We start from the raw sequence: 22,999 nt of genomic DNA on the forward strand, positions 1-22,999 counted from the left end.
ATAGTGCTACTTGTGTCAAAACTGAGTGTTGTTGCTAGCAGGAGCCTGAGAAGCAGAAGGAGATAAAATTGTTATTTATTTTCTTAGGCAGAAGATCAATAGGGAGGAAAAAAATGATTGTTTGGCACAGCAACTTCCCCTGGGATCTTGGGGTAGGAATTTTGTGGGATCATGAAGTTCATCAACTGAGCAAGTGGCTTAGGTTATTCACAGGCTGCAGTTCTGTGAAAAACTGAGCTGTATTAGTCCTCCATGCTGTGGTTAAGGCTGTGCTGTCAAGTGAAATAGTAAGAGGAGTCCTTGCTTCTCCTTATCTATTCTTGGTTGTGCTTTTTCTTCTGCTTCCTGGCAGGTTTGGGACGAAACACATTCTTCTGCAGAGGAAGAAGAGGTGTGTGCATCAGTGCTGTGCTGGAGCAGCCTGTCTGAACCACGCAGCTCAAGCTGCCATGTGCTGCCAGGCTCTCCTGCTGCCAGGGGCCTTGGCCTCTTGCTCTCTTTTTTTTCTAGCCAGGCTACAGTGTGTCTCCTAAGGGTGGGCTTTTCTAATAGAAAGTGTCAAGCACCTGAAGGCCGTATGTACTCGTGCTTCAGCTTCTACAAAGTACTATTGCACCTGCAGCTTTTCTGACTAAAGCGTTTTTTGGTAAGATCTCAAGAGCATGGGAAGCTGGAAATCTGAAGAAATACCTGTGGGAACCTGCCAAAACCCTCTTCAGTTATCTTGGGTAAAGGGACAGGGATTCCTGGGGCTTGCTCTCATGCTGTCGTCAGCTTGGTGTGTGACTGAGGACTGGGAGGTCCTCACCATTGTGTTGACCTGTGAAATGTGCAGCAGGAGCCATGGCCTGAAGCTCCACGCTGTGCCTTCTGAGAGGGCAAAGCTCAGGTGTCATGTGGGAGCTGCCAAGAAAGCTATGATTTGATGGTGTGGCTGAGCTGATGTAGGGACTTGTTGCTTGGGAGGGTGTCTTGCTGCTGCTGCCTGCTTCCTCATTTGCTCATTATCATGCTTTTTTAAAATATGGCCAAGTTAACAAGTTGAAAAAAGCTTAATGAGAAAGTTGGCAAGTAATGGAGAGGGCCATGTGGTCAGGACACAAGGATAGGAAGGAGGTCAGTAGAAGGACACTGAGCTGGAATAACTGGCAGCAGTTGCTTAAGTTGCATCAGTCCTGTACATTGGGCTACCCCTGAGGATGAGTGCCATGCCCACCCAGCCATGGAAGCCCCTAGCAACACTCTTCCCTTAAATGCTTGGTGTTCAAATACCCCCAGCTCCTCTGGAGGGGTTTGTGGAGACACTAGAGTCCTATGGATTACTGCACCCACCTGTTTGTTCATAGCTGATGATGGTGTTTCCAGGGCCCGCATTGTTCTTTCCAGGGCCCGTTGTCGCCTTTCCTCCTCCTGCTGCTGCTGTTGTCTGAGCTTTTCCTCTCTTCGCCTTTTAAAGGGAGCAAATACCAGCTGGGTTGAATGTGCTCTGCAGCTACATCAACATGCTTTTGGTGTCCAGCTTGTCTAACAGTGTAAGGCTACCAGAGCACAGGGGTTTGGCTATAGCCCAAAGCTGGAATTTGGTGCCATGAAGGTTGTAAGAGGAAAACACTTGGCACAGTTGATCCTACTCTTTTTGGAGTGAAGGGAGGAAAAAGCACATCGGGCTTTGCAAATGGAGATGTCAGACATGCTCTGTACCACCTTCAGCAGGTGACTTGTGCTCTACGGTTGTCTAGGATGCTTGTGGGTGGACAATGCTTATTGCATCTGAAATTCTCAGCAGTGTAACTAAGTCTGTGACATACAGATGTGAGTAGGAGGGTTTTCCAGCTGCGGAGCTATACTTTGCCTAGAAGGGCACAGGGAATACTGATAACTGGCTCCTGTGGAAATGCAGCAGTGGAACAGAAATGTTCTTAAGCTATTGAACACTGTGGCAGAGAGGAAATTAATTTTTAAGCATGTGATCTTCAGAAAATTTTTGAAGGCTTTTTGAAGGTGTTGGCTGGTTTTGCTTTTTATTAGGCAGGGTGTCAGATTCCTTCCTGAACTCTCCATCCCCAGAGTAGAATAAAGGTATCTCTTATTTCTTTTGTAAATTAAGAGTGCAAAACAGTTCACAGAACATAAGGTGGATGCATCACACTCCTACTACAAAGGTAAAGAAAGAGGCAGAGAGAAAATAAATAGAAGGGAAATGTCACTGTTCTGGCTTTAAATCCTCCCACTATTTTTTTTATTTTCTCTGCTGGATCTGATCCACCTGGGGGTGGCCAGGTACAATCAGCTGTCCAGTTACATCTTTGCTGTTTGTGAGGGGAAATGCTATGTGTGCAACTGAGACAAAAGCAAAAGCAATACATCTTGGAACCTAAATTTATTGTGTTAATTTGCTGCAATTTAATTAAATCATGCAAGTTTCAGGTAGGCATTTTGCAGAAATGTTTGAAAGCTGGTATTACTGACAAGTGCCTTTAGGTACCTGTTGAAGTCTGACAAAATATCAGGGAGTCAGACTGAGTGTGTTAAATACCTACAGAGCAAAAATTTCAATTTATTCAGGTCAACTATTGTTATTGCAAATTGTCTTCTTAAAATTATTATTTTCATCATAGAATCTGCTCAGAGATTTTTTTTTTTTTCTTTCTCCTTCTAGGTTTTGCTCTTTTCTGATGTAGCTTCCAGGTCTTTTCTAATGTAGCTGTGGGCTGCTGCTCACTGGTTGGGAAATGCAAGCTCTGTGAGCGTGAAACCATTGGGGAAGTAAAATGGGATGTATTGGTAGCACAGGCTTTCACTCTTGGGAAATCTGATCTGAGAAATTTGGTTCTTTCAGTGGCTTTGATTTTGACTATCAACATTTAAAAACAGAGGCCCCATTACCAGAAGAGAGTCTTACCTTTTCCTCAGTTCCTTTCTTCTGGCTTTCTCAGCCTGTTTTAACGTTTCTGGTGGGATTATCTCCAGGTTGTCCAGTAAATCATTGAGCTGTTTTTCTATCACCATGAGCATCTCTGTTGTCTGCAGGTTTGTCTTATTTTCCCCAGTGCAGTGCCAGTAGACTTCCAGCACCTTCTTGTTCAGGCTTGCAAGCATTTTGTCCTAGAGATGAGAGGAGATACGGAAAGAGATACAGCTGGGTTCTTCCTAGTAGAACCATCATCCCACCAAAAGCAATCAGTACACTTTTAATTCCTTCAACAAGACCCAGTTGCTTGTTTCCTAGTTTGCATAGCACCAGTGTCTGGGCTAGAGGGCTGTGTTGAGCCATTATTGTGCTGGTCTCCCCAGCTTTGCTGTGACCTGGGACAGGTTGCAGCCGCAAGGTTGGCTCTGTGAGCCTTCCTCCCATCTTGTAGCAACTGGGTGGAGTGACGCCTTTACCCCAGTTTGCTGCCTCAGCAGTGCCCCAAACCTGCCTTTATTATAATTCCATTGCTGAGAAACAGTCCTGATCCCTCCCCAGTGCAACCTGCTGCGTGTTTTTTTCCCGGGATGGATACAGCTTGTGGAGAAGGAACCATTTATGCCCATGCTAACCATTGCACTACGTACTTGGTCATCAGCTTTGTCTCCTTCCAAGGAAAATAAATTAACTTTGAGCTTCAGATCTGCTACTCTCTTTTCTTCCTTGGCGACAGAGGATTTGAGGGTGTCTACTTGCTGTTTCAGCTCTTCTAACTTCTCCCTAGGCCAGAAGAGAAAGGTTATTTTGAAATGGGTATCTCTGAAACACGACTCCTCTGCTGCTTTCCAGCCTGGACCATCCCCCCTGCTGCCGGCAGATGGAGGTAACACTTCGTGTCATTTCTGGGGAACTTGCACCCGCATCTCTGAGAGCAGAGAGAACTCGTGATTTTTCTGGAGTAACAGTTACTGTGCTGGTCTGGGGGAGAAGCAGCACAGCTAAACAGTCAAGATTTTTTAAATTAGTCAATGGGGGTAGTATAATCCATTTAGAAACTGTCTCGAGGGTATACGATGTACTTTAAATGGGAATATGTGTGACTACCTGCTACTGAAATGCTATGTTGCAATTACACCTGAGTTCCTGCTGGCTTCCTTTTGGAAAGGTTTGCATTGGGTCAGAATAGGTGCTGGTCTGGATCACTCCAGGACATGCCTCGTTTCCTCCTTTGGTCTTTCTTTATTACAGGGTACTTCTGCCTTATGGCTACTCCAGGATGCTGAATGCGTCAGTTCCCCAGCCTGTGCCTTGAGGACTAAGGGCCTAGTCCCAAGCTGAAGTTCTTTCTTCTCAATTACATCGAGGAGGTGCTTTCCAAGGAGCTCACAAGATGGTGAGCTGGATGGGCTGAAGCTGGGCTTGCAGGTATGAGAAAGAGACTCTTTGTTGTGTGCTTCATGAACAGCATTGCCTGTGGTCTGCAGCATGCAGCCTGATGGTGAGGAGCTACTGAGAGAAGAGGGGGTCACTTGTGTTTGAAAGCTGGGGCACAGGGGCCCCTTCCCACCACACGCAGGCACACTTACATGCTTTCACGTGTGGTGATGAAATTGTGTTGGACCTTGCCTAAATTTTCCTCAGCCTCCTGGAAACTTTGGAGTAAGGACAAGATCTCTTCCTTTCTCTCCATGAAAGCAGACAGCAGTTGTTGGGGATCCGTAAAATACAACTCAGGCTCCTGGAGTGGAAAACACGTACAGTGAGTTTTTGTCCTCTAAGGTCTTTTCCATGGAACTACGTGGAGGTTGGTCTGCACCAGCCCTCGTTGTTCAAATGTTCTCCATGGTCCATGACTGCCCATGTACAAATGTCTCCCACCTTTCTGCCATGTATGGAGCTTGACATTGCCTGAGTAGCTCACCCACAAAAGGAGTGGCATTTTAGAGAGTGAAAAGTGATGCAAACATCTGTGAGTGGGAGAATTTCAATTTCAGGCATAAAACAATAACTTCACCAATTTAGAAATCTCCCATTATGTGATGTCATTTCTCACTGGGGGATGGCAAACTTTGAGATAAGGTGGGAGATTTTTGGAAAGTGGAGAAGGAAGTTCAACTAAGGTTATTTATAATAAATTTTGCTAAAATATGATAATTTATGAATTTATAAATGTACATTTATTATTAGAGGCTACTGTAACTACTTAATACCATAATGAATGGTTAAAAGGTAATAGAAATTAGTAACATCAATAAATGACACATAACAAACAGAAAATGTACATATTTCAACACAAAACTTCTCACCTCATCTTCGTCCGAGGAGGTTTCACTTTCTGCATCCTCCAGAAAACTTCTGAAAATCATTTTTTTTGTGTCAGGCCCTTAGAGAAATTATAGCTCAGGGGAGACCTTGTTATTGACTTATGAACACTGTTGTTGTTTGCTGCTCTTGTTTGTTCCTGAATAGTCTTTTGCACATTGACATGTTTGGCCCCCTGTGGCTGTGGGCTCCTTGAGGGTCAGTAGGAGCTGGGGGTCACACAAACATGCAGCATGGGAGCTACAGCTGTCCCCAAACAAGCTGCCTTCTGGGCTCTGCTGGCCAGCAGGGTCAGGACATGACACATGAGCCTGAACTGAGGGTTCAGGCTTTCAACAAACAGTCTTTAAAGCAGATGGGAGGCTGGGCTCCTGGGCAATGAGAAGGCAGAGGCAGGAGCCTTGTTTAAAAGGCTCAGGCTGCAGCACAAAAAGCATAGAGAAAGCCTTGTGGTCCCTGTGGAATGTGGTACTGCTCCCACACAGCCTGGTGTAGCCACCATGGGAGTCTGCAGTTTTTACCTGTCCTAGGAAAAGATTTTTCAACTGCTTCCTCTGCACAGCCTACCAGCAGCAGTACAGTCTCAATCCCTGCTCAACCCCAGGGACAAGCCAGCACAGGAGCTGGAAGAGCTAGGCAAGGGGTGCCTGACTGATGTTGGGAGCAGGGTCTGCTCATCACCTTCACTTGCACCTGTCACCATGTGCCAGGGAGGGGTGAAAAACCTCCCTTTGCATCACGTGAATGTCAGCCCCACATTATTCCTGCCTGTGGCAGCACCCCAGGAAAAAAGGTGGCACATGGCAGCCTTGCTTGGGAGGACTTGGCACTTGTAATGCTCTGAGTGAAGGCAGAGGAAGTGGCCCTGCAAACCATGACTTAGTTCAAACTCTATTGATAGCCATGGGATTTTTTTGCCTTAGGAGACTCACCAGCCACCCACACTTTGCTTTTCCAAGCAATTTCTTTCTTTGCCTCAAGAGGCTGGGGCTGGCCATACTTGTCTCATGCCCCCACCTCCCCCCATCTCCTCAGGCTGGCCCTGCCTGCCTTACAGCAGAGTGACTCTGCCTTGTCCCAGCACATACTGCTCTCACTGAAAGCAGACAGTCATTGCACTGTGGGTCTGCTGTGACCTTGGACCTTCATTAATGGCAAAACAACTGGCAGCTGTTTGCACGGCAGCTGTGACCAACAGAGTGAACCAGTAACTCAGCCACAAATAGGCCACAAAGAAGCTTTGCTCCAGGACAAACGTCCAAGGTCTGTAATTCCTCTTGGGGTCAAGGCCCAAGCTCTTTGGGCAGGCTCTCAGCAGGAGATTTGAGGATGGAGCTCTGTTGGAGTAAGTACACAGGTACTGGCTTGCACACCTGATGGCTTTCTACTGGTATTTGGGCTGGCTCCAGTAAGGCTGAGATCTTGGTATGCTCACAGTGAAGGTGGAGAGCAGGTTTCCTCTATACTGACTCCCAGTCATTTGAGTGGTCTCTACATTACTTATGTCTGTTGCTTGCATTGTCTTGTACTTACAGTTTTCCTGTTGATAGAGGCTCCGGGAAGTTTTGGCGCTGTGGCCTGATCTCACGTGCTGAGCTGAATTCCAAACTTTCTGAAGGCAGCAGGGAACTTGGCACATCTATAGGACTGTCAGCATTTGTCCTGGCTGTCGGACCCTGGCCTGGCGACAAGAAGGGGTGTGTGCTTAGAGCATGGGGCTGTCCCAAGGAGGAGTGGGCAGCTCTTCCCTGGCACTCACCCTGCTCTGCCATGGTGGGAGGTGAGGCACTTTCTTCATTATCTGTGGATGACGTTTTCAAATCCTTTTTCTTTCTGTGCTTTTTTCCATGTTCCTTCTGCCACTCCTTTGGAGACAGTTCATAGAGGAAGTCCCTGTACATCTTGTACTCCTGCAGAGTAAACTGAAGTCTGGATATATCACTGGGGTGAGAGAAACAGACAAAGTTGGTTATCAGGGAGGAAGCCATCTGTTTGAACACATTCTTTCTAACTCTGAATGTTCAGCTTCACACAGAAAAAGTACAAGAGGGTACAAGTCTTCATGGACATGCAAAGACAAATAGGAACCTGCCCTGTGTGCTCTCTGTAGTTCCTCATGTGGAAGCTGTCTGGTCACACCTCTGTGACCCGGCCCTTGCCATGGCAGTGGCCTTGCTAATTTGAAAATTTTTACTTGAAAAATCACAGAATGGTTGGAATTGAAAGGGATATTAAAGCCTTAAAGATTATCTTCTTCCAACCCCCCTCCCATGAGCAGGGACACCTTCCACTAGACCAGGTTGTTTCAAGCCCCATCCAGTCTGGGGTGTCCACAGCATCTCTAGACAACCTGTTCCAGAGTCTTACCACCCTCAGAGTAAAGAATTTCTTCCTAATAGCTAATATAAATCTACCCTCTTTCAGTTTGAAACTATTCCCTCTTGTCCTACCCCTTGCAGAAAGTCATTCTCCAGCTTTCCTGTAGCCCCTTCAGGTACTGGAAGATACTCTAAGGTCTCCCTGGAGCCTTCTCTCAGCCTGTCTCCACAGGAGAGTTGCTCCAGCCCTCTGATAATTTTTGTGTTCCTCCTCTGGACTCACTTCAAGAGTTTCAGGTCCTTTCTGTGTTGGGGGCCTCAGAACTGGGCACTGTACTGAATGAGAAATCTTGCCAGCTCAACTCATCATGAGAATTAGAATATTTTTTATTCTTTTCTCCTCATCATCCTTAAAACACACTACTTAGTTTTGTTTGGTTTTTAATGTAAGACTGGGCATTGACTTTTACTTTTGGAATATTTATACTTCAGAAAAATATAATTTAAAAAACTAGTTGAGATGTTTCAGAAACAAAGCCAGCAGCTGGAAAACAAAGGCTAAAATGTTTTGTCTCTTCAAATTGAACATGATTAGAAAGATTTTTCCCCAATTCCCTTTTTCCCCAAGGGCTGTGAAGGTGTAGTGCTCTAGGGGCTGCTAAAAGCCAGGCAGGAGCAATGCCCAACCCTTACCTTTGGAGGTTCTCTATTTCAGAAGTGATTGCCTGGACCTCTGTTGCTTTCTTTGTCTTTGCTGTTCTTTCTATTTTGGCACTAGGGAAGAATGAATGAACAAGCCATAAAACAACTGAGCAGTAAGTAGGTAGTGAACTGAGATGCATATAAAACAGAGAAAAAGATGTGGGGGCAACACTGGAAGTCTGTTCTATAGATGTACCCCACGTGGTGATTGGCTGCTACCTGAAGGCCCTGCTTGCTGTGGCAAAGAGAGTATGAAGTCCCAGTGACACTACCTGGTTAGGGACTTGCTAGTTTGGCTGCTGAGCATCAATTGTTGCTCTGCCCTTACGATTCCTGTAATGAGCCAAAGTGCTCGACTTCACTAAGGAGACTGTTCCTGTTGTGAGAGGTTGGGCAGAAGCATCTCCCTCTTGTAAAGGGAGTTGTGAGAAGAACAGAAGTGGTGGGGTCACCAGCAGGTTCACCAGCCAAATCAAGGGCTTCTGCAGTGAGGGGATTCCCCAGGTATTCATTTCCTTCCTCTCTTTCAGTGAAATGGGGAGAAAGAGCCACCAGGACTGTAATTCTGGGAAAACTGGGACCATTAGAGGATAGATGCTGGCCAAAACCCTGCAGGGACATCAAGCAAAAGACCTGCTGTGTCCAGCACAAGAGAGCACAGAGATGGTTCCCTCAACTTCCATTACATTTTCAGGGCTTCAACAGTTTTTTTTTGGTTCTCCTTCAGGAACTCATCAAATGCAGCAACATCCTTCTTCAGGGAGTATTCAGACTTTTCCAGTTTTCTTTCCTCCTTCTTTGCTATGTTCTCGATCCTTTGAATCTCATCTTGCTTTACTGCCTTGGCATACTGAAATGAACCCAAAAGGCAACACATCACACTGGTTGGTTTGGTTTAAGGGTGTGTTGATTTAGCTTTGTTCTTGGTTACCTGATTGTTGTTGGCAAAAAAGGGTGAGGATTTCAAACCAAGGTATGTGTCTTAGTGCAAACCAGGTCCATAGAGACCAGGAGATGTTTCAGAAGTGACATAGCAAATATGCAGTGAACCTAAAGACAGAGCCTAGAAATCCCAAACACTCCTGGCTGACAAAGATAGATTCAATTGTGCCACAGCACAACAGTAGAGACAAATAATGGGCATATTCCAGCACAGCTCCCTAATTTTGAGTTCAGAATGGCTCCCAGCTGTGATCCATGTATGGGACAGTAAGACCCAGAAGGTTAGTGGATTTGTGCATCTTGGGAATGAAATAGTTTCCTGGCTGCTACTGGTGGTGCAAATGACCTCTGTTCATATCTTTCTTGGTTGAGGATTCCTGAGCTATAGACTATGAGTGTCTAACACAGGACAATCAGTTCCTGAGGGCTGATGTGTGCCTCCTTGGTGTGATCTCTAGGCAATGGATCTCAGGGAAAAAAACAACAACAAAAGAAACCACAAAAAACCCCAAAGCAATATAGGGAATAATAATTAAATGAACATAAAGTAACATTCTTAAAGCCAAGTACCTCAAGTAAAAATAGCTCTCTTCTGAAATTTCTGTAGTCATGGGCAGTCTCCTTTTCTAATGGATAATCTGAAATTTAGATATAAAGTTGATCAGACTAGAAGGGGAAATACAACCAAGGTAAAACACAGTGAATATCTAGGCTGTGAAACACAGTGAATACATAGGCTGCCATGAACATTGAGGTGGTTGGCATTGGAGCCAACAATACTGATTATTATAGTTTTGACCTTGTTTAGGATCAGTTTCTTATAGGTTCTCATGGATTATAACCAGCTTAGAATGAAGTGGAGAGTATGGTGCTTACAAAGGTCAACTTCCTCTTGAATGGCAAAACTTATTCTTCACATCAGAAACAGAAAATTTAGGCCCACGTCCACTAAAATCCAACTTTAGGTCAGCTTAGTAGTGATGTCTCTATGACACAAGGTTCTGTAAACTCTCAACTGACTCCCAGCTGATTCCCAGAGCTCCCAGCTACTGTGAAGGCCACAGGGGATGACAGAACCCAGGCCGTTGTAGTGGGATTGACACATGCTCTGTATGGAAATGCATGAGATGGAGATGGCCCAGCCATAGAGGTTGGCAAGATGCAGCATGTAACTCGTGTCTGCAAGAGCTCACCAAAGCCAGCTAGAGCTGCTGACTGCTACTCCCACCCCCTCTTTGATTTTTGCTTTAGGGTGTTACTCAGCTGAGCAGCACCTCTACAAAGATGGTCACTGTTCCCTACCATTTTTACCAACTATCTTACATGAACAACCCCCCTGCTGAGTTTTCAGTTTCTCTTCATCTGTTGCCTGTTTTCTGGCCTCTTCCTCCTCTTGCAGAGCTTTCCTGAGCCCTTTTTGCTTTGCTTTCATTTTGGTGGACTGAGTCATTTTCTCATGGATTTTCATGGTCTTCATCCTCTCACGTTCCTATGAGGAGAAGTCAGTTATGTGGACAGAGTGATTATATGCTTTTTTTCCCCCCTGTATTTTTTAAAGACATGAGTGGTTATTCACAGCCTAGAAATTTGCAGGCTACTGATATCCTGCTGGTGCATGTTTGCCTGATGATATTCTCTCTCTTGAGGCAACTGAGACAATTTCTTATCACTTGTTCTCATTAGTTTGTTGATTTGTATTCTGCATCCAGCCACCAGCTGTGCCAGTTTGTACCTACTCAGTGTCCTCATTTTTCCTTCCTGGATTATTCCTGGGAGAGAATGGAAGTTTTCAGAGATTCATCCTTTGTCAAGCCCTCTAGTAAAAGGGAAGAACAGGAGAACCCATGCTCAATACCAACTCAGTCCAGCTTTCACAAAGTCATGTAAACCTTCAAGTTTGGATTGAGAAGATCTTTTCAAACCCACTCCAGAACTTTCTGGAGGGTAAAAGGTTGTTCATGCTCAGTGTTTTCACATAGGCTGAGGTGCAATTCATTACTGTCTGCACAGTTTGGACATGGGTTCAGCTGAGGACATCCATCAGCAGACATCCTTACTTCACTTCTTCCTAAGCCCTACCCCATGCTTACATAGTGACCTTCAACCCAAATGAAAACCAGACTATCAGTCATCAGTGTCAGGTGAGGAGGCTTGCTTAAGCTTGTTTGGAGCTCTCCCTTTGTGAGTTGGAAACAAAGACCTCTTGCTTCCACAGTACTGCCTGGCTTCTCCAGCTACTTGCAACAATCAGACCTCTCAGAGATGCGACAACCTCTCCATAACTTCCCACCCCCTTTGGACTGCATGCCCTAAGGATGCCACTGCAGAAATAAGAGGGACTCAGCTTTCTCATCTGGTGGGTTGCAATTCCCTGTCTTATGGAAAGAAACCTAAGGCATGAAACACATGTTGTCCTTCTTCCAAGGCATTCATTTTGCTGGTGTTTCAGATGAAGGTCACATCAAACAATGGAGTACAGCTTCCCAAGCAAAAAGCCAAGCTTGTTGAAGTGCAAAGCAAGAGATCTTGCACCAAAGTTTTATGTAGAAATCAATGCCAACAGTACTGGCAGATCTCTTCTCCACGAACAAGAATGAGAGGTAAATCTACCTTGAAGTAAGCAAACAAAGTGGCAATATCCAGATTTTGCCCTAGCAACCAGTGCTCAGCTCTTGGTAAAATTAGTCTCTCATCATGGACTTCAGAGGACTTGAAGCTGATCTAGGGAACTCTCAGCTGAATTTGGCAGCTATAATTTCTCTCATGCACTAAATCTTGGTAATATATTGGTTGGTTGCCTGCCCTAGTGAATTGCTTGTATCTACACTGGCCTAAAGTATACATACATACATACATACATACCTCCTTGGCCTTTTTTCTTTCCTTGTCCAATATTGAGAAAATATCCATAATTGGAGGAAGTATAAATGGATTTTTCATGGTGTTTTCTTCTGGGTTTTCTGAAAAAAAAATGATGAGGCTGTAGAAGACGTGAGGCAGAATATCAGGACCCCATGTCAAGGGACTCTGATCTGCTGTGTCATGCCTGATGGGTGGGCAGCAGCTGAGACCTCTGCATAGTTTATGTCACTTGACCATATCTGCTGATCAACTTGAGATTTCAGATATGGGTATTTGTAAGTCTGGAGCTGTTTTACCCATCTCACCTGATTGTGGGCAAAAGAACCTGAATACAGGCTTCTCCTTCAATGAAACAATTAAAAGCTGTTGGAGCATTGTGGCCTTACCTGGCAGCCTAAGCTGGGCTTCCATTCCAGAACTGGATGATAGACTTTCAGCTGTTGACTCTGTATGGAGACATGGCATCTGTGACTCTGGCCCAAGGAAAACCATAAACATTCAATCAGTTGGGACCTGCCAGTAACTGATGCAGGTTTTACAGCAGTGAAGGGCCTTGGGGCTTTCTGAATCTTAACCACTGAGCCCTTTGTGCCTGTAGGTATTAACAAAAATTTTCAGGAAACTAGAAAATATTTGTGCTCTGACCCCAAAAAGGAGATGTTCATGCCTGGGTTATGTGAAAGCAGTGTAAAACACAGTCTTCCTCACACACATGTGGATTGGAAAGCAAAGACAAAGCAGTTTGTAGATAACAAGCAAGTCAAGTCCCTTGCCTTTTGTTCCCTCTCCAGTTCTGATCCACATCTATATTTTTTCATCCTCCTATCACTGGCTCACAAGCAACATTTTTACTCCCTGAAGCTCTTACCAGTAATTGCTTCAGCACTGTGTGCTCCTTCTGATAAGGCTGAAGGACTGTTGGACAACACAGACATGCTGCAGGGAACTCTGTCGTGTTGAATTTTAGGCTGGCAAAACCTTGGTTAGGTTTTTGCTTCTCTGAATCCAGTCTCTTCTTGTAGTCTCTGCTATGGGTGCTAGGGGAAAAGGCATAATTGTGATGTTCTCACTTTCAAAGAGCAGGTAGACCATTGTTATGCTTTAATCAATAGAGGCAGCAAGCTGTGTCTAGTGAGGTATTAGTTCAATTAATGCAATTCTGCTGCTGGGACCGTTCCTGATCTGCTCTGTTTTAAGTTACAGCAGAAAAGATCCTCTTCCTCTTGCACAACTTTTAAGGCTATTTTAGAGCATCATTTTCTGCTCTGAACAGCCTCCAGTTTTATGTATTTTGAGCTAAACTCACACGACCTAATTTCCATGTATGTCCTTGGTGCTTTGTGTTTCCTATTGGCTGTGTTTCTGCAGCTGCCCAATTAGCATCTTATTCTTTGGAAGTGTCAGACTTTCACTGTTGATGAGACAGGGAGGCTATGGGAGAATTTAGGCTGGTTCAATACATCCCAAATGTTTTCCCTCTGCTTTTCAGTTCTTGAAGTATCTTTTCCAAAAGCCTTCTTGCTTACACTTCATGTTTCTCTGAACTTTACATAACTGAATAGGATATTTTTCTGTAGAGGCCCCTCATCTACATCCTGGAACAACATAACTCCTACTGATGGTGTGAGTTTTGGAGAAAGGCCAATCAGGGGAAGGAAGGCAGGCAAATCCCTGCAGCATTTAGTTGAATACGCTTTGTGAAATAAGCAGAGCAGTCGCATTAAACACCTGGATGCTCACCTTGATATCTGTCATCTCAAACCCTTCTCATAAAAATCCTCTTGTTCATGAGGTTGATTTAAATTCCTGCTATAGGGAATGGGACTGAAAAGCAGGACTAGACAGAGGATACTGACATATGGAAAATAATTGTAAGTGCAACCTGCTGAGATAAAAAGTGCTTTAAAATATAATTTTAGCGAAGTATAGGAATCTGTTTCTAAGATTAACTTAGAAATATTCATCTTATCGAGGTGTTTTTGTTTCAGGTTGTTGGGTGGTTTTAATAGATTGTTTACACATCACTTTGGAAATAATGCCAAATGCTACAGAAGTGGTGGCTGTGCTAATTATAATTAATAAGCCAAATAATGCAAATATAAAATTGCTTTGTTACTAGAATAATTTGGCATATATTTCACTGCCTCTGACATTTTTATGTTGCAGTAGCTACATACCAATAGCCAGTAGAATGGGAATCAATAGATAAGGCATTCAGGGTTTTAATTTGCTGAAACATTTATTCAGTGCTTTTCCCTACTATAAAGCTGCTGCACAGAAAAGAAATATGCCAGAGTTAACATGCAAACAGTTCTAAAGAATAATACAACAAAATCCATCCCCGTGCTCCCAGAGCAATGGGCTTCATATCCTCAAATGATTTAAATGATACCATCACTTGCAGAGAAGGCTCGTTGGGAATTCACTCCAAGTTTGGAGCTGGAAAGGGATGTTCCAGGGATGTTTCTTTTCCCAATGCATCCCCCCCGAGGAGAAGGAGATGGTGAGTGGGGGTGATTGCCAGGGAAAACCCGCCAGCACCTCCACTTGGCTGGGAGAGACACCGGCTCTGATGCCGAAAACAGAAAAGAAAGGGCTGTGGTTGCCCTCACCCCTTTGTGTTTTTTTTTTGGTTTCTCACCCAAAAAGAGAGCTCCTCCAGGCTCCTCTCCGTGGGGGGCTGTGATCAGAGGTGGCGGTGGCCGTGGCTGTGGTGGGGCCGGGCTCTGCTCCGGGCTTTTCCCCGCCTCTTGTTTGCGGTGCCGTGGAAACCGCGCTCGGGTTGCGGGGCCGTTACCGAGCGCCGCGCCGGGGCTGCCCCGCTCCCTTCGGGCCGGTAACGGGCCTGGCCCCCAGAGCCGGGACAAATCCTCCCCCGGCTGATGGGGCAGCTGAGCCAGTTAGGTCCTCCTGGAGCCACCAGGGGTGGCTTCACCCGCTCAGCTACCTGGCTGCGGTGTGGGCACAGGGACAGGCCCCCTGAGCAGGCAGGTCACTGAAGTCCAAACCAGATGTTGGGATGGAAAAGGAAGAAAAGTTCTGTGGTGTAGAAGGTGTCCCTGGTCTGCTGGGTTCTTTATTCGTTATTTCAGTCTACACGGCCATGGAATAAGGTGTTTAACCCTGTCTCTGCAAGGAAAGTGGGCTGAGGAAGTAGGAGCTGAAGCCCCTGCTTGTGGACATGACTGCAATTTATCATTTCAGAGCCTCTGCCTCAGTCTTGCTGTTTGTGAAGTCTGAACAGACATAGTTTGGAGACTATGTGTGATATGGGTGAGCAAGCTTAATATACTGGAGGTTCCCCAAGTCAATAGTTCTATAGAACTTCAAATATCACCTTCCAAAATATCATACAATTCTAAAGATGGTTTGATAAAATATCAGTGGAAAAATGTAATACATTTTAATGGAGGAAAAGATCCTTAAATCCCCATATTTACTCTTTCCTGTTTCTGAGAAGATCAAATCAGTTCCAAATGTACCATGTTCTTTTCTAGACTCTTTAGACTCTCTACGAATACAATTTCAGCTTTCTGAAATAGCAGTTTCTTTCACTTACCAATAGGTTTCCAAACAGCTTTCTCAGCTGAATAGCTCTTGCAATAAATAGCATGATTTTCTGTAAGTGCAAACTCCCATTTGATTGTTATAGTTCTTTTCTGTAATTACTGATTATCAAAAGACTGGATTCAGGCACCAGAAGGAAAATGCTTATACACAAAGAAATTTCTCTTTATTCTGTGCATGAATGCTTTGATTTTTAGCAGTGATGCAGAAAACTGTGGTGCTATCTTTAGTATGTTTTGGGAAATTTCCCAAATATATTGAGGAGTATGTATTAAGAATGAGACTATAGAATAATTTCCATTACCAAAAAGATAATTAACGAGTAAATTGTACTTTAGATGCATTTTTCTACAAGCATAATATCAAATGGTCTTTGTTCAGAAATACCAGTTTATTACAGAGTTGTGAATTTGCAGCAGTGGTAACATCACAGAAACAGAGAATAGAAAAGGAAGACATTTGAACAGCTGTTGCTCTGTCTGGCATGATCTCCAGATCAGTAAATGATACATTTATATATCCATTGCTCTGCTCTGTGCTATCCTTGCTAAACACTTATTTCCCCAAACTAGAACAGAGACTATTTAAAAGCAAAGATGTATTTTGTGAATTCTTGAAAATGTGCAAGACCTTCATGGCTTTGCTTCATGCCATAAGACACTCAGGCTTTGCTTTTCCTTGAGGGCAAAGAAGTTTTTAGGGCCAGAAGAACATCTGGGGTCTATTCTTAGCCACCATTAACTTGGTTACTGAATGGAATAAGTAGCCTGTACAGCATCATGGGACAATCTGCCTGGTGACAGAGGCTGTGCAGCTGACCAGTGCTGCAGCTCCTGGGGCATCTCTGGGTTGTGTAATGTCACTTCAGGGCACTGTGGTTTGGGGGCTTGTTAGATGTTTAGACAGTGCTTCCTCAGTGTGCAGCTCAGAAAGAGTTTGCAGGGTAAGAGTGGCAGGTTGCTGCTTACATTTCCAACAGGATGTCTGCAGGTTTGGGGGCTTGTAGGAGGGCATTTTGTTAGGGCATGGGCTTGGGATTTCAAAGTACTGTTATTTCTTTGCTCCATTCATCTCCTTCTTGATAGGGTTGCTTGTCTTCTCCACCCCTTGGTCACCCAGTTTGTGATGTGAAAAGGTTACTTGTCATCTCTGCTCAGTCACCCCACTGGTGGCAGCGGGATGCTGGTCCCTACCACAGAGGTGCTGTGAGGGTTAGTTAGTGTTGGCAAAACATTTTGAAATTGTTGACTGAGAAATGTTGCCAAAGATGGAAGCTGAATAAGTATCTAGATAAATGAATAGATAAATATTCTTTTGTAGTCTTATCATTATGGGAAATTCCCTGTGTAGCCAGGATGCTGCCCAGGTCACTGAGCAATCATTTCCTTGTTGCCTGGAGTCTTCTCAAGGGGACTCATTATTTCACTTTGGTTTCTGCCACATGAGCCCCACACACAGAGAAAAGCCTGGAAGTAACATGCAAACATCACAGAAACACTGACTTGGTGGAGTTTTTTTTTGTTTTTCTGGAGCCCTTGTTCCTTTGTTTCACAGTGAATCCTGTGGCTGCACAACCTGGGACATTCCAGAAAGGAGAAAGGGAAGTCAGAGCCTATTCGCAAGGTTTAGACACAAGGAAGGAGGAGAAGGGATCTGCAAGCAAGTGTCCACAAGACAGTGCCTGCAAGAGCTCCTCTGAAAGCAGTGCAGGCAGCTTTCTGCTTCAGTGTGGTCTCTGGTGATCTGTCAGAAGTTTTTCTGCTGGTGAGTCTCCTTGGAACACTGTTCTTCTGCCTTTCTCCTGCCTGGATGGGAAGCAGCTTCAAGTTGGTTATGGAGATCCCATGGGGAGTATATGGCTCCTCATGCACTTCTTGCAAGGTCTGTACATGCTGCTGAGCTCTGTAGAGAGGAGGAGAAACAGTGATCATGTGGTTCTCTTCCATTTATCCTTTATTCACAGCACAAATTTCTGCATCAGCACCACAGCTCAATGAAATGTACCAAAAGAAACAGTATTGGAGGCCGTATCCATCTTATCTGACCAAGCAAAAGGCCTTAACATGTCTCTGTTTCCCTGCAGGTCTTCTGCCCACTACCAGACTGTCCTGAAGGCCAGACTGAATGGTCACATACATTGACTGTTGCATGTACACAGCACATCATGGGCCTCAAGACAGTAACATGGATGGCTACTGTCTCTTTAGGTTATGGAACACATGGAAGTGATGACCTGACAGAAAAGAGGTTACTACAGCTTGGAGTGGAGCCATCCCATACTGGGGTGAGCAGCTAGTGCTGAAGGAAAGCTGGACACCTCCTGTGAAAGGCAAAGCTGTGATATTCAGGTGTCCCATGGTGTCTGATCACTGGCACTGTTGTTTACACACTACTCCCTGCAGCTGAAGCTCACTTCCAGGAGAGATTTTATCTCAATGGAATTTTTTCTGCTGGAAGAGTATCCCCTGTAACCTTTGTCCGGCCAGAGTCAGCCACGAGATGGCAGCACCTTTGTACGGCCAGGGCTGGGGATTTGGCTCAGTGATCTACATTTCCCATTCTTGCTTCTCCATGCCCCTTTCACCTCATAGATGAAGTCTCCAGTCGATGAAGTCTCCAGTCTTGAAGAGCACGGAGAAAAAACCCGGCCCATCCTCTGGGTGTTGAAGAAGTGTCCCCAGATGAGTCTCTGCAAGAAGACCTGTGAACTCAACTATCCTCCTTGCAACCAGGCTGACGGAGCAGGACTCACTCAGGTCTCTGTGTCCTTTCACTTATCCTCAGTGTCACATCAGGCTGCTCAAGGCCTTGCCCAGCTGTTTTGAAAGCCTCTAAGGATGGAGATTTCACAAACTCTCTGGAAGATGGAGGATGAGATCTGGGAGGCTGAGCTGTGGCCCCACTCGCTTGCTTTGCTGACAATATAAATAAATGATATGGTCATGATTTCAAGGCCAGTTTTGAATAACCATGTAGACCTGAACCCAAACTGAAAGCTGTAACTAGTTCCAGACTTTCCTCAGAGCCCAGTACTTTTGGGACCCACGGGTTTGCATTTGGCCCATTGTAGACAGCCACAAAGCTGCAGCCAAGGAGACTTTCCTAATCAGGGCTATAAATCCATGCTATTTGCAGGGACAAATGACCCAGGAACCTGAGGCTGCAACTCCACGATGTTGCATTAAGCTCCTAAGGCACAGTTCCAGCCTTTTTCCTGGCCCTTGCTTTGTGGCAAAACTTCAGCTGCTGTGACTGCATAGGAAATAATCCAGCTGAATAATACCCTGCCTGACAAAAAGATCCTTTTTATTATGATCACCATGATGGCTTAAGGAAGAGGGACACATGGGCTGGGGGAAGGTGGAAGTGGCCCTTTAAGTGACACTGTGCTCTGGTCGGCTTAGGGAGATAATGAAACTGCAGCTTCATGATGGAAAAGCAGGCTGGTCCTGCAATCCTTGCACACAAATGTCCTTCAACATGGATGTATGGAGCATATGAAAAAAGATTCATTAAGTAAAGTTATGGGTTATGCTGATTTCTAAGAACTGCTCATGTAGCATGGATTAAAGATAAAAACAAAGTGTTATTCACTTTCCTTCTGAGCTGTTTCAGTCCTGTTTACCTTTTTTCTCAGGAGAAGCTCATACAGGAACTATTGTCTGTGATCCAAAATTGTGGCTCATATCCCCAGGGTAGCTCATGGGATCAACTTCCCCTTGCCAAAGAAGGAGGCATCGCTGGATACCAGCTGCGATGACTGTTGAATGTTTGGTGCCGGCCTGGCTGTTTTCATGCAGGATTTGCATCTCTATTTTAAGTATGGAGAACTGGGGCACAGAGAATCAAAGCTGGGTCTCTGGTGGGACTAACCTCAAATCCACAACTTCTCATAGCTGTTTAGCTGGGATCACAGACAGCACAAACATGCTCTTCATGCAACAACAGCTTTATTACTTGGAACTACTAGAAAGTTCCTACATCCTGTCCCTATTCCTTTGCCTACACCTGTGTGAATGTCCGCTGTTCTTTCCACCAGGATATCAGCAGATCCTGTAGCTTGTTTTCCATTGAAATATCTCCTCTTAGGTAAATATTACATCTGAGGTTGCTTTGCCAGTGGTTTTCCTACCTGGAGTTTGTACAGCAGGTCAATGCCCTGCTCAGAGATAACAGGAATACTTGCTGTGAGTGCTGTTTGCTTCTGTGATGTGCCACCCTGCTCTTCCCTCACCAGCTTCCCTTTTAAAGGTTTTTTTAATGCTGCTTAAGTCGTGGGGTTTTTATCAAGGTGAGGCAAATTTAAGACAAGCCATTGTCTTTGAATATTTGGCCATAGCAGAAGGAATTGTTTATTGCAACAGCCGTGGCTTGTAAATTATTCATCTATGTGTAATCGAAACACTCAGAGCCTCAAAGGTCTTGTTGCAAAGGGTGAGGTGAAGGATCAGTGAGCTTTGAGCAAAACAGAGGGGTTAACAGGTCCTGGGGAACCCTTCTCCATCCACCTGCCTCTACTTTGTGATAGTGCCTGTTTGCAGAAGAAAACTGAGCTGCTGCTAACTGAAGCAATGCACAGTCATGTATGTGTCTGTAAGGCAGAAAGGGCATCTGTCAGGCATCTTCCTGTGTCGGTTTTCCCACTAGTGGGAAACAGAGATTTGAAGCTATTTGCAGCAAAACGTAACCTAGCCTATGGGCATGTACTGACTATCAATGCACAAAAGGCTCTGGCCTCTGTGAAATGGGGAAGAAGTCTCTAAAGGGCAAGAGAGATCAGAATAGCTGCCTAAGCAGAAAAGAAGTCAGCACACTTCTGCTCAGCAGCTCTGTCTCCAGAAAAAACTGGACTTCAACTAATTAAAAAGAGCAGATGCTAGCTGAAACATTAATAGCAACAACTATCATCTTTTGTCTGTGCTTAAATCTGTATTCTAGCTCTCTTGTAGAAGGCTTGGAGAGAGAAAGAGTTAACCCTTTAGCTGGCTCATTATTTTGTTAGGTACAGCATGTCCTCCAAAGAGAGCATAGTGAAACACCTATGAATAGGTTTGGATCCTTTTTTTTTTTTTCTTTTCAGGAGCAAACAATTATCTGTCTAATAATGCAGAACTATCAATACAACCAGCATTATCAACCCTTTCTTCTCACAGTGTTGTTAGTAAAGTGATCTTCCTCAACTTTCAGAGGCCTTGTAAGTAGTGCTGGGCACAGGGCCATCTACTGTTCTTCCCCGTATGTATTGTATTAAGAGGATATCTCTTCTTTAACCTGTGCTCCTCTGTTCCCCTCAGCCTCTGAGCCTTCTCATTAGACTTGATGTATAATGTATAGAAAGTACACAGAGTTCAGCAGATATCAGATATCCTTATAAATAGCCTGTCTGCCCTGCTACAAATCTGTAGCTATCCCAACGTGAGCAAAACACTTCATGTATTGCATTCTTCCTGGGACTAGGATGCTATCGAAGATTTTCCTCTAAAGCATCCAAATTTGGCCTCTGCTGGAAGCTGGGTACTTGACTGCAGGCATCACTGGTCTGTTCCACATTGGCAGCTCCTCAGTCTTGTCCTAGTCTCCAGTTCCTCCCTTAGAGATGAGGGAAAAGCAATTGTTTGAGTGATGAGGCTCTTCCACAGCTCCCTGCCCGCCCTGCTCCAGTCACTTGTGGCAGGCAGAGGCTCCCTCGGCACAACTACCCACCCTGGTCCTTCCCTACCACTTCACTCACACACCACCCTCAGGCTCCTGCTACTTCTTTCATTCTTGCACCCCCAGTTTCCTTCCTTTCCATCAGGGCCAGATCCTGTTTCCTCGATGGGATCACTTAGTCCATCTCGAGTCTGGCAATCCTTGCTGAGGTTTCTTCTGTGATGCTCTCCTGAGCACCAGCACTCCCATCTAACCACAGTATGCTCTGGCTTCCAGTGGACCAAGAGCAGCAAAGACAGCAATCCCTGGTGCAAACTCCTCCCTGCTTCCTCAGTACATATCTCTTAACTCCTTTTCTGTTTGCTAACTTCCTCAACTGATTTCTCACTCCCTACTTGCACTGAATGAGCCTCAAGTTTGGCTCCCAAAGAGATTGCCAGAGAGAGACCAATTTAGGCAGATCTATGGAGGCTTAGGGGGCTGATAATGATATTTTAGATTATCCCTGACTCACTTTCTTGCAGATCTGATGCAAGAAGTGAGTCAGATCCCTCCAATGCAGTTTGACCTGGTGGTTGTGGTCAGCAGACAGCTGAGCAGCAGCTTGTGGAGCTCATGTTATTTTGCAAACAGAATAAAGTTCACACAACACAGAGGGCAGCTGCCTATACCTGCTGTTAACTCAAAGGCCTCTCACCTGAAAACAACCTGCGCATCACTTACCCCATCAGTGCTCACAGGTGGAATTAGCTCCTGCGGGCTGCCCACGATGGAGCAGGCAGGTAATTCTCAGAGGTAACCTTCTTTCCCAAGACAGGGCAAAGGTCCCTGCCCTGAGATGAGGGTTCATCATACTTGAAACACTCACAGCTCCCATCCCCTTCTGGGTGGCCAGGATCCTGCCCCCAAGAATCTCTCCTTCCTCTGGGCTTTCTGTTTTACCAATTCTGTCAATACCAGTCTTAATGTAATTTTGCTTTTTTTTGGCTTGCTTTTCCTAGGTGTGAAAGCTGTCATTACTAAATGACACCCACTTCCCAGGGATTCTGTCAGCCTGCAGGAAGACGCTTTTTTCCCCCAGCTCAGCTTCAGACAGGTGTCTCCAGAGGCCGGTGGCTTAGGTAAGTCTCTCCAGACTCAGTTCTTGTTGCACTGAGCTCTTAATGCCTGTCTTCCCTCTGGATGTGCCTTGTTGGCAACTGACAGTCACAAGTGAATGGCTCACACACTGATAGATGTCAATTTTTTAAATATTTAGAGGTTAGGAGATGAAGTTCATGTAAATTTGTCTCCTAATATTTACCTCCCGTGTTCTGCCAGCACCTCCCCTTACCTGCACCCACCTCAGATTCACTGCCCTCCAAATCTCTGTAGTGGGCTGCTGCCTGCCTTGGTTTTCCTCTCAGCTGGGTTCTGGTTCAGACTCTGCCCATTTTCTTCCAGCAGGAGATGAACTCTTATTACAGCATCTGCAGCCTGCATCCCTGCAGCCCACCCCCACTTCTGCAGAGCAGCCCCACCTATATCAGGCATGGTGTTCCCCTGGGGCAGTCGGTCCCTTGTGGTCCCCTGAGGGTGGAGTTTGCATCTGAGCTGTCTGGAGAGAGCATCAATGTTGCTACACTTGGGTTTGGGACAGGTTTTATGATTGCTTCTTAGGTTGTTCTTTGTGGTTGCTAAATCTGCCTGTAAGGCCTGGAGATGTGAGGTGTATCCAAACTCC

General features: G+C 45.2%; 1 protein-coding gene across 1 annotated transcript; it reads right to left on the minus strand.

The window, feature by feature from the left end:
- Nucleotides 1-20: 20 nt before the first annotated feature.
- CFAP100 (cilia and flagella associated protein 100) lies at nucleotides 21-13,149 on the minus strand. The gene is made up of 14 exons (XM_051627862.1): nucleotides 13,128-13,149; nucleotides 12,058-12,155; nucleotides 10,498-10,684; nucleotides 9,766-9,833; nucleotides 8,940-9,103; nucleotides 8,245-8,325; nucleotides 6,993-7,174; nucleotides 6,767-6,914; nucleotides 5,218-5,266; nucleotides 4,498-4,649; nucleotides 3,559-3,691; nucleotides 2,903-3,105; nucleotides 1,333-1,447; nucleotides 21-374 (listed from the first exon to the last, which is right to left on the minus strand). Exons 1-14 carry the CDS (start codon nucleotides 13,147-13,149, stop codon nucleotides 315-317), a joined length of 1,662 nt encoding a protein of 553 aa, XP_051483822.1. The 3' UTR covers nucleotides 21-314.
- Between the last annotated feature and the right edge of the window lie 9,850 nt (nucleotides 13,150-22,999).

Source organism: Apus apus, chromosome 9 (genome assembly GCF_020740795.1).
Source record: "Apus apus isolate bApuApu2 chromosome 9, bApuApu2.pri.cur, whole genome shotgun sequence".
NCBI classification, from domain to species: Eukaryota; Metazoa; Chordata; class Aves; order Apodiformes; family Apodidae; genus Apus; species Apus apus.

Excerpts from the sequence above, each read along its gene's own strand:
- CFAP100 (XM_051627862.1), bottom strand. The coding sequence starts at position 13,149 with ATGGTCTACCTGCTCTTTGAAA. Across the intron at positions 3,106-3,558 it reads GAGACAAAGCTGATGACCAA|GACAAAATGCTTGCAAGCCT; the intron begins GTACGTAGTGCA and ends TCTCATCTCTAG. Across the intron at positions 1,448-2,902 it reads AGAAAGGAACTGAGGAAAAG|GCGAAGAGAGGAAAAGCTCA; the intron begins GTAAGACTCTCT and ends TCCCTTTAAAAG.